Source organism: Populus nigra, chromosome 16, assembly GCF_951802175.1.
Source record: "Populus nigra chromosome 16, ddPopNigr1.1, whole genome shotgun sequence".
Classification (NCBI taxonomy): domain Eukaryota; kingdom Viridiplantae; phylum Streptophyta; class Magnoliopsida; order Malpighiales; family Salicaceae; genus Populus; species Populus nigra.
In genome coordinates this window covers 14,037,225-14,051,598 of record NC_084867.1, presented here as the reverse complement: position 1 = coordinate 14,051,598, position 14,374 = coordinate 14,037,225, and the positions used below count along the sequence as shown (strand labels likewise).

At 34.6% G+C, this 14,374-nt stretch overlaps 3 protein-coding genes and 1 long non-coding RNA gene across 4 annotated transcripts; 3 read left to right on the top strand and 1 right to left on the bottom strand.

The window, feature by feature from the left end:
- The first annotated feature begins 289 nt into the window (after positions 1–289).
- On the top strand, positions 290–2,021 carry LOC133675285 (probable (S)-N-methylcoclaurine 3'-hydroxylase isozyme 2). Its single transcript, XM_062096623.1, has 2 exons — positions 290–1,215; positions 1,316–2,021. The coding sequence occupies exons 1-2, from the start codon at positions 319–321 to the stop codon at positions 1,919–1,921; spliced, it is 1,503 nt and encodes a 500-aa protein (XP_061952607.1). The 5' UTR covers positions 290–318; the 3' UTR covers positions 1,922–2,021.
- A 2,730-nt stretch (positions 2,022–4,751) lies between these two features.
- On the top strand, positions 4,752–7,144 carry LOC133675441 (DNA-directed RNA polymerases II, IV and V subunit 6A-like). The gene is made up of 6 exons (XM_062096812.1): positions 4,752–4,908; positions 5,640–5,673; positions 5,759–5,931; positions 6,026–6,077; positions 6,648–6,715; positions 6,862–7,144. The coding sequence occupies exons 1-6, from the start codon at positions 4,874–4,876 to the stop codon at positions 6,929–6,931; spliced, it is 432 nt and encodes a 143-aa protein (XP_061952796.1). The 5' UTR covers positions 4,752–4,873; the 3' UTR covers positions 6,932–7,144.
- An 866-nt stretch (positions 7,145–8,010) lies between these two features.
- On the top strand, positions 8,011–12,748 carry LOC133675576 (E3 ubiquitin-protein ligase BIG BROTHER-like). Its single transcript, XM_062096997.1, has 7 exons — positions 8,011–8,138; positions 9,046–9,142; positions 11,329–11,366; positions 11,475–11,534; positions 11,849–11,976; positions 12,198–12,306; positions 12,440–12,748. The coding sequence occupies exons 2-7, from the start codon at positions 9,085–9,087 to the stop codon at positions 12,473–12,475; spliced, it is 429 nt and encodes a 142-aa protein (XP_061952981.1). The 5' UTR covers positions 8,011–8,138; positions 9,046–9,084; the 3' UTR covers positions 12,476–12,748.
- Positions 11,978–12,526, bottom strand: LOC133675577 (uncharacterized). Its single transcript, XR_009835445.1, has 2 exons — positions 12,407–12,526; positions 11,978–12,251 (listed from the first exon to the last, which is right to left on the bottom strand). It is a non-coding gene; the product is annotated as an uncharacterized LOC133675577 (long non-coding RNA).
- Positions 12,749–14,374: the final 1,626 nt, after the last annotated feature.

Below are 14,374 nucleotides of genomic sequence, written 5' to 3'. Positions count from 1 at the left end.
TTGTAGTAATCCATGATATTTTAAAGAAAAAAATTATAGTATTAAATTTTCAACCATTTCAATATTAAAAAAATCAACAAAAACAATTTAAAAAAAAACATAAAAAAAAAGAAAAAAAAACATGTGAAACCTAAAAAAAAAAGGAAAAAACGAAAAAAACAGGGGAAAAAAAAAAGAAAAGACAAAACATAAAAAAACAAAAATAAGTAATAAAACGGGGGGGGGTATGCGAGGAAAACTACATTATTTTCCCCCACACGTTTTAAAGTATTAGATAATATCTTGTAGATTATTATTTTAGAATGGTTTCTCAAAACTATGGATCAAACATCTTTGACAAAAGTGCTCAACCTCTTAGCTCCTCCCTTTCTCCTCCTTCTACCTCTTCTCTTCTTCATCCTCAAGTGCGTTTCCTCATCCTCTTCTAAAAACCAGTCTCTTCCACCAGGTCCCAAGCCATGGCCTATCATAGGCAACATTCTCCACTTTGGAAAAAAGCCTCATATCTCGACGGCAAACTTTGCCAAAATTCATGGCCCTTTAATTTCACTAAAGCTAGGAAAACAACTTCTCATTGTTGGGTCCTCGAAGAGGGCAGCAACTGAAATTCTGAAATCTCATGACCGTTTGCTCTCTGCTAGATATGTGTTTAAAGCAGCTCTTTTTGAAAACCATGTCCTTGACCGCATAGCAATTGTTTTTGCCACACAGTGCTCTGATGGATGGAAGTCCTTGAGAGCCTTGTGCAGGAACGAGCTATTCTCAGCTAAAGCAATAGAGTCACAAGCTGTTTTGAGAGAGAAGAAGATGGGGGAGATGGTGGAATTTATAGGAAGAAGGGAAGGGGAGGTTGTTGGTATTGGAGAAGTTGTGCTTGTTATTGTTTTTAACACAATAGCTAACCTTTTATTCTCTGTAGATTTGATTGGATTGGAAGATGATGGAGCTGCTACTGGGTTGAAAAGCCTTATGTGGAGGATGATGAAGTTAGGGGCTACACCAAATATTGCTGATTTTTATCCTATACTTGGAGGTATAGATCCTCAAGGTCTAAAAAGAAAGATGGCAGTATGTGTTAATCAAATGTTTGACATATGGGGAAAATACATCAAGGAAAGAAGAGAGAAGCATGTCCACGATGGTCCAAGAAGCGATTTCTTGGATGTTTTTCTCGCGAACGGATTCGAAGATCTTAAAATCAATTGGTTGGCTCTGGTATGCAGACTTCGAATCAAATCAAGACATGATTAACAAAACAAACCAAACTGATTATTAGCCTAAGCTCGTCTGCTTTCTTCTTTTACTTGATTTGCAGGAGCTGCTCAGTGCAGGCACAGACACAACAGCCACGACAGTAGAGTGGGCAATTGCTGAGCTGCTGAAGAACAAAGAAGTCTTGAAGAAAGTCAGCGAGGAGATAAAGAGAGAAATAGACACAAATTCGCTGAAAGAATCCCATGTCTCTCAACTTCCTTACTTGAATGCTTGTGTAAAGGAAACACTCAGGTTACATCCTCCTGTGCCATTTCTTATTCCACGCAGGGCTCTTGAGACCTGTAAGGTTATGGATTACACGATTCCAAGAGATTCTGAAGTGATTGTGAATGTATGGGCTGTAGGGCGTGATCCCTCGCTCTGGGAAGACCCCTTATCGTTCAAGCCTGAAAGGTTCCTAGGCTCTGATCTGGACTTCAAGGGGCAGGATTTCGAGTTTCTACCTTTTGGTGCAGGAAGAAGAATTTGCCCTGGACTACCCATGGCTGCTAAGCAAGTTCATTTGATTATCGCCACTTTGTTATATTACTTCGATTGGTCTCTTCCAAACGGTGAGGATCCTGCCATGTTAGACATGAGTGAAAAGTTTGGCATAACATTACAGAAGGAACAGCCTCTGCTTGCTGTTCCTAGACGAAGAATTTGAGTTTCAAAATGTTGATTCTGGCTTTAAATTCGTCAATGTATTGATACTCTCTGCAATTTGATTTCACTCTTATAAATCAAAAAATGGCAAATTACTCATTTATGCATTTGTTCAATTTTACTTTGAATCCAGAAGTAATAGATAATAAAAGAGAGAATTAAATTTAAGATTCCCGGAAAAGGTATTTTCATCCAAGTTGAAATGTATTTTTTATTTTTTTATGTTTGTCTGTTTTTTTAAGAGAAAAGATATAAGTAATTATTGTTTAATTATAAAATTTCTAGTTATTAAGATTTCTCAAATTGATCACAACTAATAAATTAAATAATGACCGAAAAAAGGAAAAATACATAGTGAAAATGACCTGCTGGCAGCCACCTAAGAGGACCTGACTTTTGTATTCTTACTTTCACGATGTCGTCTAAATCAATAAAATAAAAATAAAAATAAAAATAACCTGTCATAAATAGCGCCTTTATATATATATAAATTCATTTTAAAATTATTTAAATGATAAATTCTTTTTATTTCTTTATTTTTGTCTCTCATGTTTTTATTTATTTTTTATTATGAAACACTATCTAAACACAAAAAAAAAAATTACTTTATTTAAATTAAATGCTATGTGGATGATAGTATTGATGATTTTTATATTATTTAGAGTCAATAGCCCATAAAGTTCTTGCACTCCATGCTCTTAATGAGAATGCTGCTTGTGCTAGCTTTTCTCTGTGTGTGTGTGTTTAGTCATTATTAACAGTGTTATTAAACTGAATTTAATATGATTAATTAGACGAGGTCTTGATATTTGACTTGGTACAAGTAAAGTTTTAAATTAAATTAAATAAGAGTTAATCATGCCAAACTTTGTTGACTAAGTTAAAATCATATTTGACTTTAAGAAAAAATCAAAATAGTATAATTTTATTTTAAAAAAATTAAATAATATTATTTTAAATTGATTTGAATCAATTTAAATTAAGATCTACATCATGAGTTATTTTAGGTTTAATAATTTTATTCATTAGTGATGTTATTTGTCTATTTTTATAAAATGTGTTTGGGCTAAATATAACATGGTTACTTTTTAATGGTTTTAATATTTATATATCAAAATATTTTTAAAAATAGTACAATATCCAAAATAAACATTAAATATAGTTTAAAATAATTATTTAACATACACAATTAAATAGTTGGTACTTAGAAACTAAGCACTTGGACATTTATATAGATTGTGTGTCCATCAAACAAAAAATAAAATAAAAACAAATTCTTTAGATTTTGTATCTCGCTCAAGAGATTTGGACGGGTCGGGCCATGAGCACATCTCGGCCACAACCAAGGGTGGGCTCGAGCTTAATATTTTTCCTCCTCTTTTCTTATCCTTTTTTTTTTTAACAAGTAGAAGTTGAGCCCACTTGATGGCTCTCACACATCATCAATATTAAATTCAACAAGAACGTAAATGGTGGCAATGCACAAGGAACAAGAGGAGGGAGCTGATAATTATAGAACTATACAGGGATTTCTTGTAGCTAGATCATTCCTGAACCAGATTTAGCCTTCTCAAAGACATGGATCAAACATCTTTTACAAAACTGCTCAATCTCTTGACCCTTCCCTTTCTTCTTTCTCTGCCTCTAATATTCTTTATCATCCTCAAGCACACAAGGTCACCATCTTCAACTAGGGAGTCTCGGCCTCCACCAGGTCCTAAGCCATGGCAACATTCTCCATGTGGGAGAAAAGCCTCGTATCTCACTGACACACCTGCCCAAAATTCATGGCCCTTTGATTTCACTGGGGCTTGGATCATCTAAGATGGCAGCAACTGAAATTCTCAAAACTAATGATCATTTTCTCTCTGGGAGATATCTGTCAAAAACAGCTCCTTACGATAGCAATGTCCTTGACCGCCGATGTGGTAAACTAATTTAAAACTTCTTTACAGAAGTAGCCATGCTATAGTACTTAAATTAATGGCAGTCGATAAATAGAAGTTCTATCAGAAAAAGTTTGGAGTCTGTTATATATATGGATTTATGCTATATTTATTTATGTTAACTGAATCACATATGCTTTTCAGATGGATAGTGATGCTGCCTTACAAAAGTCAGCAATTTTTAATTTATAACAAATTGAGTCTCTTTCGATGCCTTGCACTTAGTCACTGAAAATGATTGTTGTTATTTTAGTGCAAACTTAATACATTAATTATATGAAAATGCAGGCATTGAACATAAGAAATTCTGGCTTTTCTTATCTTATCGTATAATTCTCCTACGAAAATCCTAGCACGCTTGACTATTGCACAAGGAAATATTTCGTGAAACTTCATGTAGACGAGGTTTCACTTCTTCATCTGTCCAGCTCTAATCATGGATGGTCTGTAGTATAAATGCTCTTCAGTCGAAGGAATCAGGCGTTACGAGTCATCTGCCTAGAATTGATCATTTCAGCAGAAGTTCTGGAGCTGTGAGAAAATGTAAATCTTTAATGCTAAAATTGAAGCCACAAGATTTAAACAGAAACAGAATGTTGATAAAGCAGCAAAAAGTTAAGAATTCTTTGAAGTAGAAAATTCTTGGTCTGTCAAAAAGGATACGAAAAACTTTCTATCCTTACTTGAAAGTTGGCTAATAAGGAAAGACAACAAGAGATCAAAGGAAACCTAAGAATTTAAAAATTAAGTACAAAATTTTAGAAAAATAAAAGCGCAAGAACTAGGCACGAAAGAAATATTTCATAAACGATTCAAGGATGAAAGTGATATTAATTGAGATTTAGAGGGACTAAATAAAGATATTTTACTAAGAGAAATAAACGGACCGACATTTAAAGCAAAGCCAACAAGGGTTTCCACCTCTCTCCAATTCCATAGCAACAGACCGGGCTTTAGACCTTCAAAGAACTAGAGAGAAGCTTTGCTTCCATCCTCACGAATTTACAATGGCAGACGATGAATACAATGATGTTGACATGGGGTTTGCCCTTTTTCCTTTTATCTCTTATATAAAATGAGCTACGGTTTCTTTTCTCTTTGCAAATCGGAGGGAAAATAGGGTTTTGTCTTTTGGTAGTACAAAGAATGAATTTTTTTTCTGTTTTCCCACACTCCAAATGAATGAAATGATGAATTTTTTATATTTGAGTTCATTAGGAAGATTTTGCATCTGGGACTTTGTAATTTTCTGCTATTTGATTATTTTTTGTTTATATTGTTAATCATGCTCTTTGGTTGTTTTTTCATGATTGAAGTTTGAGTTTATAGTGCCAATATGATTGTTATTTGATGGAAAGTTTTCTGCTTTGTTGATATTGTAAGCCCATGAAGTGATAATTTTGATTTGATAAGCAGTTGCTCTGTGTTTGGCTTGATTCAGGTGTTGTTGGTAGAAGTATAGATAGGTTGATGTGGTCAATGGTTTGGCTTGATTTCGTTATAATTTTGATATTAGCTTCGAGACTAAGATTATGCTGGCTATTTGATTGCTGGAAGCGGAGTTTCGTTAATTTTTGTATAGGTTATAGAATGTTTGATTCTGTGTTAATGTCCCGAGGTGTTATTTTAGATTTTGGAAACCACTCGAATATTTGTGACTACTCAGAATACACCCATCATGCAAATTCTGTGTTCAAATTCCTTGCTTTATTTGCCCCCTTTCTGTCTGGTGTTCAAATAACATGTGTAAGGTTTTCTGTATTGTTGTTGCAGATATGAGGATGAGCCGCCAGAACCTGAGATTGAAGTAAGTAGTTGATATTGTGATTTGCTTTCTGTAACTGAAGCATCTATCTTGTTTTATTTAAAATATGGGTGAAATGTTTGGACAGGAAGGAGCTGATGAAGATGCCGAGAACATTAACAATGAAGATGACACAGGGGAACCAATTGAAACTGAAGATAAAGAGGAACAGGCACCAGTGGAGCGACCTCGTAAAACATCGAAATTTATGACAAAATATGAACGTGCCAGAATTTTGGGTACCCGTGCACTTCAGATCAGGTTTATTCATTTTTTTCCCAAGCAAACCTTGTCACTGTGGAATTGGGTTGATCCAATTGAGTTTATGTTGCTAATTTCTTCTTTGGCTCTGCAGCATGAATGCTCCTGTGATGGTTGAGTTGGAGGGTGAGACTGACCCACTTGAGGTAAGATTATCTTACTGCGATTTATATTGGATTATTAGATGATTGCTTTTATAGAGATGAATGATGCTGTTGCTATTGGTGTGCTACTTGCAATGTATGATATGGTTTGTATGGGAACAGAATTTTCTGGTGCCTTACACCTGTATGTTTACAGATTTTTGCAACTCTATATCATTTTTGGGTTAAAAAAGGCACTACAGTTGATGTATTTTGCAGTTTGTGCGACATAGCATTTGTATATATGTCATAATAAGTGTACATGTGATCCACAAAACTATTTTCTGAACACTTTTGCCATCTAAGGGTAAGTTTGAGTTGATAAGAATGCATTTGGGCTTTTTTGTCGGATGGCAATTGTTTGACTCGCCATTTAATTTTTCATTCGCATGTTTCTTAACAGAGTGATGCATAACAATAGATCTGTTTCTCACTATAATATATGTGGGTTTGCTGAGAATCTGGGTAATAAGTTTTTGGAGTAGGAACAATTTACTATAGGACGACTGGTCATAGATTATCCTGTCTTTCATAGTTTAATAATTTGATATTTTGGATTTTTCATTTAATTAGATTGCTATGAAGGAGCTTCGCGAACGAAAAATACCTTTCACCATCCGTCGCTACCTGCCTGATGGAAGGTGAGATTATTTGCTTAAATTTATCCTTTAGCAAATTGATTTCACCCCTGGAAGGGGGGAATGTACAGCATGTTTCTCCTTTGATTGTGTTTACTGTTCATTATAGTTTCTTGTTGTTCCCTAACACATCCTGTGGAATTATCCAGTTATGAAGATTGGGGAGTTGATGAGCTAATTGTGGAGGACTCGTGGAAGAGGCAAGTGGGAGGTGATTGAGCAATCATTATTTGATGATTCATGCTACCATTTGATCAATTGAGAGATAGTTTAAAGCCTTGTATGATATGTAACCAAACATCAATGTTCTAATTGCTCAGAACATGACCTGTGAAACCAAACTGAATATGTGTGGTGTCATGACAGTTTTTGAACTCTAGAAATGCTTGTGATTTCTAGAAAGAAAGGAATGTGGGTGCTTTAAATTTCAAATGTTATGTGCAAAGTGCGTTCTGGTTCTACAATTGCATGTCTGTCACAGTAGTAATTGCCATGAAGTTTCCCAAGGAAAAGATTGGGTGGATGAACGATTAGGGGACTTGAGAAGGATTCTATTCTACTTCTGCCAGACATAGAAGAGAAATTTTCTTGGATTTACCAATCAACTGCAAAATATTGTCTACTCTGAATCTATTGCTGGCTAGATGGATGGATTCCCAAGTGATTGCTCTTACTCAGAAGCTTTCCGAAGCTTAACCATCTTCCTGCCACACTCGGGGCTCAACTGCCATCATGTTATTACACTTAATGGTGATCTACTCTCTTTAGAAAAAAATGCAATCTCCTAGATAAACCCAAAAACATCCTGAAAAATGCACTTGCATGACTATTGTAATTACCTTAAGAAACATTAACCATTATGAGATCCTTGCATTTAAGTATGAAATTAAGAGGATGTTAACAAAACCCAAAAATATCCTTCCCAATCTATATATTCATTTTCAATTGAATCCCAAACCTTTAACTTTATCAATAAGGTCTTAAATGTTTCGAAGATATTCTCAATTAAATCTTTTTGCTAATATTCATCAACTTCTTTGTCAAATTTTCTTCAAAATAATGTCATTTTAGTACATAAATATGCACATTACACCAAAAAAGTTAATGTTCATTAACTTTTCTATCAAAATTTCCTCAAATCAATGCCATTTTAGTGCATAAAATAATAGACGGAAATTGAAAAAGGGATACGGTTGAGAAATATATAGAAAACTTTGGAGATCTAATTGATAAAATTTATCGAATTTAGATACAATTGAGAATGACTATATAGATCTAGGACTAAATTGATATTTCTCCTTAAAAATTTAAATGTGATATCAACTCTTCTTCAAAGAAACTCAGTCATGTTTCGAGCTCTCTGTGCCCAACCAAAGTCTATGATGATGAGGAGAAGCATATCTCTGCTCCAACTTGTTAAGAGAAGGTAAAGAACCAAACCCATCATTTTCTTTAACTTTCAATGAGTTTTGTCTTGAATGCTCAATTCAAGAACCCATTTTTTCATTTCAGATTTTCAAGATTTTAAGTTACAAAATGTAGAAAAGATTTGATATTGATGTTTATGATCATGATTTAGTGATATTTATTTTTGTTTTCCATGCTTATAATCTGTAGTATTTCAATCATGAGCACATGTGGTGTATTTATTGTATGCTTTAAAGCTCAGTAATTATATCTATCCATGAACATCTTCATGCTTTATGGGTTTGATTCAGGTAAAGATTTTTTTGTTTTACATGTCTAAGATAATTAATTTATGATTTATTAGTAACCATTAATTTATTTCATTATTAGCTTTGGCATAACCTGGAAATATTGTAAAGTATTGAACTTTCGTAGTTAAATTTGAGAAAGACTAGTACTTTTAATAATCAAAGTGAGAATTAAGAGGGTATTTTGATGCGATATAGTGTTGATTTGCTCACAAATGATTCTTGTTAATGTGTTGTTAATAATAATAAAATGGTTTTTTCCATGAGAGTAATGAATTTCACGTCTATATAAGTTCAAGGAGAAGTTTGATGTGAAAGGTAAAGTAAGAGAAGGGATCTTCAATTTTCGGAGTTAAATAGTATTGCTTCCAATCTGTTGTGTGGTAGTCATGAAGGGAAACCGATCTGGAAATGATTCAAATTCAAATTCTTGGGATACACTAGAATCTAGACTTTATAATTGTTTCTTTGGCGATGCTGACCGAATTACAGACTCTTTTCTGCACTATGTACTTCAAATTTTTAGTTCAGCATTTCTTTTTGCTTAATTATGTAGACAATTGTGTTCTTGATGATTGTAAATTTAACGTTTTACTTCTTTGGCTAAATATGTTGCAGGGAAGATACTCTCAGTATGAAGCATACAAAGACGAATTTATGACTAGGAAACTACAGAATATGTCCATATATGGCGGACACTCGGGAAGAGCAACTAGTAAAAACCATTATCTTTACTTTAATCTTTATTTAGTGATTGCTTACCTTTGATGGCTAACTTTGGCAAGTGCTAGAGTTTGTTCCTAACTCTATACTCTGCATGATGAAAAGTTTGCACTGATATTTTAAAATATGCAGTACTCAGTGGACTACTAGGAATGCCAATGATTTTATTTCGGAGCATACAGATGCCTCACCTCAAGATAACCAAAAAAATATATTATAAAATTAGAACCAGACTCTTTTTCCATATTCTGTTCAGGTTGAGTTGAATAAGATTAAAAAGAGACTTTCATGAGAAAAGTTCGTAGGTTTCAAATAATCTGGGTAAACTAGTATATTGGCTAATTAAATTTTGTGGTCTAGACATCATCAAGAGCAGAGCTCTCACCAGTCACCACTACGCTATTTTACTGGCTGTACTTGTCTGGTTTAACAGAAGATCAAATAGGATACAAAATTTTTGGGTACTCTTATTTAAGAAAGGTGATTATATGGAACATTTTTTGAGTTATGGAAACAGTTCTCTTGATGCCTTATGATATCGGAGCATTCCACTGTGACTACACGTCATAATAAGCAGCAGTAAATGTTCTTGCTTTTTAGCATTGAGTTGAGTTGGACCTTCATAAGATTTTTTATAGCATTCGTGTCAGTTTATTGTGGATCCCTTTGAATGAAATAGAAAAACCTTCACTATAAGTACCAAGTCCAAAGCCTAATATAATATCCATAAAAAACTAAAGGTGGGGAAAAGCTGTGGCAGTCAGCCATCCAGCATCCTCAACAGCAGTGTTTAGAAGTTGTGACTTGAAATCCCTTTAGGAAATCTGCTGTATTGATGGTGCCACTTAAGAATATATTTGACCTATTTCTGTATTAGTAAATACGAACTGATAAAATTAACATAGCTAGAGCCTTTTATCAATGTATAAAAGCAGTAACTGGGGGCAGTTCTCAGGGGCAATGATTGGACAATCATGGCATGGGAGTTATAATTCATATTTGGAAGATGATGAAGCTTTAGCTAGAGAATTGCAGATGGAGGATAGTTTGGGGAGTATTTCCTTATATGATGGACTTTGGAAGTCTAACTGGTAAAAACTTTAGACCTTTAATTGAATCGTATTTGGTGATTGATTAAACTTCGTGGATAACTCTTGGCAAGTGCTAGACGGGGTGTGCTCAATAGTGTGATTGCTAAAGACTCACATTTCTCGTGCAGCAAGTTTTAAAATCTACCAAAATAAGTCGGCTATTTATTATCCAAATAATTTCAGTCCTGAACACACCTTCTTAGGCTCAAATAAAAAATCAAAACTCTACAAATATAAAATAACTGTAGATGGAACTGAATTACACGCTGGCCAAGGGCTTGGACTTGCAATAACTGGAACCTGCAAATCATAACTAGCATCAGTTCGTAGCATCACAACATTCCTTTGCAACTACACAGCATAAAAGATAGGCCTTGTAGGAACATGTAGTGGCTTCATGTTTGTCTCTCTGGCACTCTTCGAATGGATTAAAAACCCTGCACTGTTATTACCTAGCTCCAAAGTTTGAGCATAATTTGTTGGGCAAAGCATGCCAATTGAATGAGCCATCTAGCATTCTCAAATCTCATTGAATTTAAAGTTGAAACCCTTTTAGAGTATCCTTGATCTTAAAATGCAAAGCTTGTTCACTTCCTGATTTTTTCAGTAAGAATAGCATATGACTTTGTCCAATGATGTTATATTCTTCACCCCAGACATGCAATTGGCTGACAGAAGTTTCAATATTTCAAATTATTATCTGTATACACTTCTTAGGTGGCCTGGTGATGAATTCAACTGATTATTGTAATGAAATTGCTTGAGTAGAAGTTCTAAAGGTTTCAATTGAATAAACTTATTCATTTTTGCCCTGGCATATGGTCTCTCCATTTTTCTTTAGTTGGCAATGGAACGATTTGAACTCGAGTCACCTAAATGGCTAGACCCGCCCTGAACAACTGGACCACTCCCAGTGGTTTTTCCAGTCTCTACATTATTGTGGGGACTAAAATGCATTGATCTTTTCTCTGTAATTTTCTTCAGAGGAGACATTTTTAAAGGGTATTGAATTGATTTCAACATTTACATTTACCTCTGTTTTTAGGTTTATCCTTATTTATATGACCAAAATAGTGAAACTCTACAGATCCTGCATGGGAGGATAATCGTGGAGGAACTGCCCAGGTAAGATTATGAACCCCTTACTCTTTTCTTTTTGTTCTCCTACTTTTCTTCGAGTTCTGTGTGTTCTACTGAGTTAAGTTTTTTCTATTTTCTTACTTTTTCAATCAGGTGTCTAATGTTCAAACACAGGCTGGACCTGTAGTTGATCTAGATAATATCTCATATGAGGTAGGCTTTCAAAAAACCAGTGATAACATTTTGGCTCAGCCTGTTAAAGAAATAGATGATGCACATGTGAGAATATTTAAAGGATTGCATGGATTGTCTTCTTCTATTCTGTGTAAACTCTATTGTTTTGGAACATCAGTTAAAACTTTGAATTTGTGCTTCAAATGCAATGAAAATCAAAGTGGTCGGTCTTCCATATATGTTGATGTTCAAGAATTCTTGGCATTTGTCTTGTTCTTATCATCTGACTTTCAAGTTCTTGCTGCCATCTTTATAAAATGGACATAACTTTGAGATTCTTTTATTTTGTGTAGGAAACGAATCGATTCCAAGAATCCTTGGGCAGTGTGAGCCAAGGTGTGTCACAGCAAGCAGTCTCTAGGTTGCCTATTCACAAGTACAGTCCATCAACCAGCAAAGGCAAATCAGGAGGAGATACAGAGTAAGATAACTATAAACTTCAATTATAAGTTCTATTCAGCACAACCTTTATCTGCAAGTGATAAGCATGGGCACATAGACACACATGCATGTGCAAATAAAAGACCATAGCTATGCAGTTGATAGTGCCTGGCCGCTGATACCTGTAACCTTTCCAAAACTAGCTTCTCAATTGTGATCATGCTATTCTCCTCTTTAATTCTTCCTCATGTCTGCATCTAGGTGTGTCATCTGCAAAATGGAGTACGAGAGGGGGGATCGCTTGATCACATTGCCCTGTGCACACCAATATCATGAGGATTGCATAAAAAAATGGCTTGAAGAGCACAAGGTAAGTTGTTTGTTCTTGCCTTGACATGTTGATTTCTGCTTAGCAGTTACTAAATGTAATCTTCTCAAAGTTATTTATCTGTGCCTTTGTAAAGTTATACCTGACCCTCCCTCTCTTTTTCTTTCTCTTGCAGGATTGCTGTGTCTGCAAGGAGGAGGTGTCTGTTTGAATAGTTCATTTTGGCATTTGACATGGTAGCATGGCTGAGACTAGAGCTGCCGCTTCTGAAGATGCTCGTATCATAAGTGAGGCTATTCCTTTCTAATATAATAATTACTCTTCTAGGAGAACAATAAACGCTGCCAACCAATAAATCTTGTATAGATATTCTACCCTTTTTAGATGGAAATTATTCCCATCTTAAGTTCAGTGTATTTAAGCACCCTAATGAATTCTTCCCCCCAGGATGTATATTGTCTAATGGCCTTGTGACATTTAGCCAGTCACTTAGCTTTTTCCTCCTTTCTTTTAAAAAGTTGATCAAATTCTAAAGAAAATCATGTTTTGTTTTTATTTTTCTTCATTTATAATCTATCAATTTCAAATCATGGATAGGTGTTTGAACACGTGATAAGGTTTTGATCGAGTCATCGAGGAGGTTATTTAATCAAATCAAACATCTTAAACAATCTAACAAGAAACATCTTAAACAATCTAACAAGAAACCTAGCTCAAGTCATCATTTCTTGTGTAATTATTTGGGTTAGGCATGGCTTGATTACGGCTGTTCTTTGGCTTTTTTATATACTTTAATGAGTTTCTTAACATAATGAAAGGTTGACTTTGAATCCATAATTAAATTTAATAAAAAAATCTATTTTAATCTCTTGAAAATCTACTCTTAAACTCTTTCATAATCCAACCACCTGATTACAACATAAATTATTTTCTTCATGATTTTATGAAACCCCAGTTGATAAACAAGCATGTGGTACCAAACCATGTGATTCATGTTTAAAGATTTGAGATCATTACTTGTCATGTTTGATCCTTATGAAATGTAATCTACGTTGGACCCCCGAGAGATGGGGCCTAGTTGGAGCAGAATCATATGCTATGTCTAAAAAGCATCGATCCCAGGAAATTAACATGGAGGAAATTCACAAATCATGTGTATTGGTTTAGGTGTAGAAAATCTTTTGAGGGCTGATATGATGCTTCAAGAAAGAACATCCACCCAAGAACTTTAATCTTTTTATGTGGGCATCTGCTGGTAAAAAGTTCTATATTCGTTTACTTGGTTGCAGCATCTTTCTTTTCTAAATATCAAGTTATTTTATACATTGATATATGACCTGGTATGGCTAATAAGTCAATAGAATATTTGCCTCCAATCTAAACAAAGTCAATTTTGAACCTTAAAAAAAACAAAAACTTGGATTAATCCGGATTAACTCAATCAATTCACTACTCGAGCCTCGATCAGCATGGAATCACAAGATAAGGTCTTGTAACTGTGATTTTAACCCTAGAATTAGAATGATGGCATCTAAATTAATATTGAAGAAAGTTGATGAGACCTTGCAATAAAATTGATCACACATCTTCAAAGAAGAATGAAGGAAAGAAGGACTAAAATAGCTTTTGGACAAAAGAAGTGGGGCACATGCCGAGAAAACTAGACGAGAAAAGCTGAGCAAAGACCCCTTCTTGCTATCCCACAATGCCATAGGCGGATTGCCAAGCAAGAAAGCAGCCATCAAAACATCTTTGCATGCGACAATCTATTGGTATCTCACATGTATATATGAAGCTGTAGCCTCTTTTAGTCGAACACAGGTGTGTTCCAGATGTGCATGAGCTCGATGTACTTGAGCTGAGTCAGACCCACGTCTGGTTAAGGGTCTAAAAGTGCTTTCTAAACATGATTAATAAGTGCTAGTAATGTTAATTAGTGGATGGTATGATTTTGCTTGAACTTTAGATTAGAAGGCTTATTAGTTTTATGGATGGCCTGTCTCTCGTGTCTCAAACATGGTTAAAGGCTACAAAATCTTTGTAATTATTTGATTTGTTTGTTTCTTTATTATTTGTTTATATTCCATCTGGCGATTCCCATGGAGGGCAC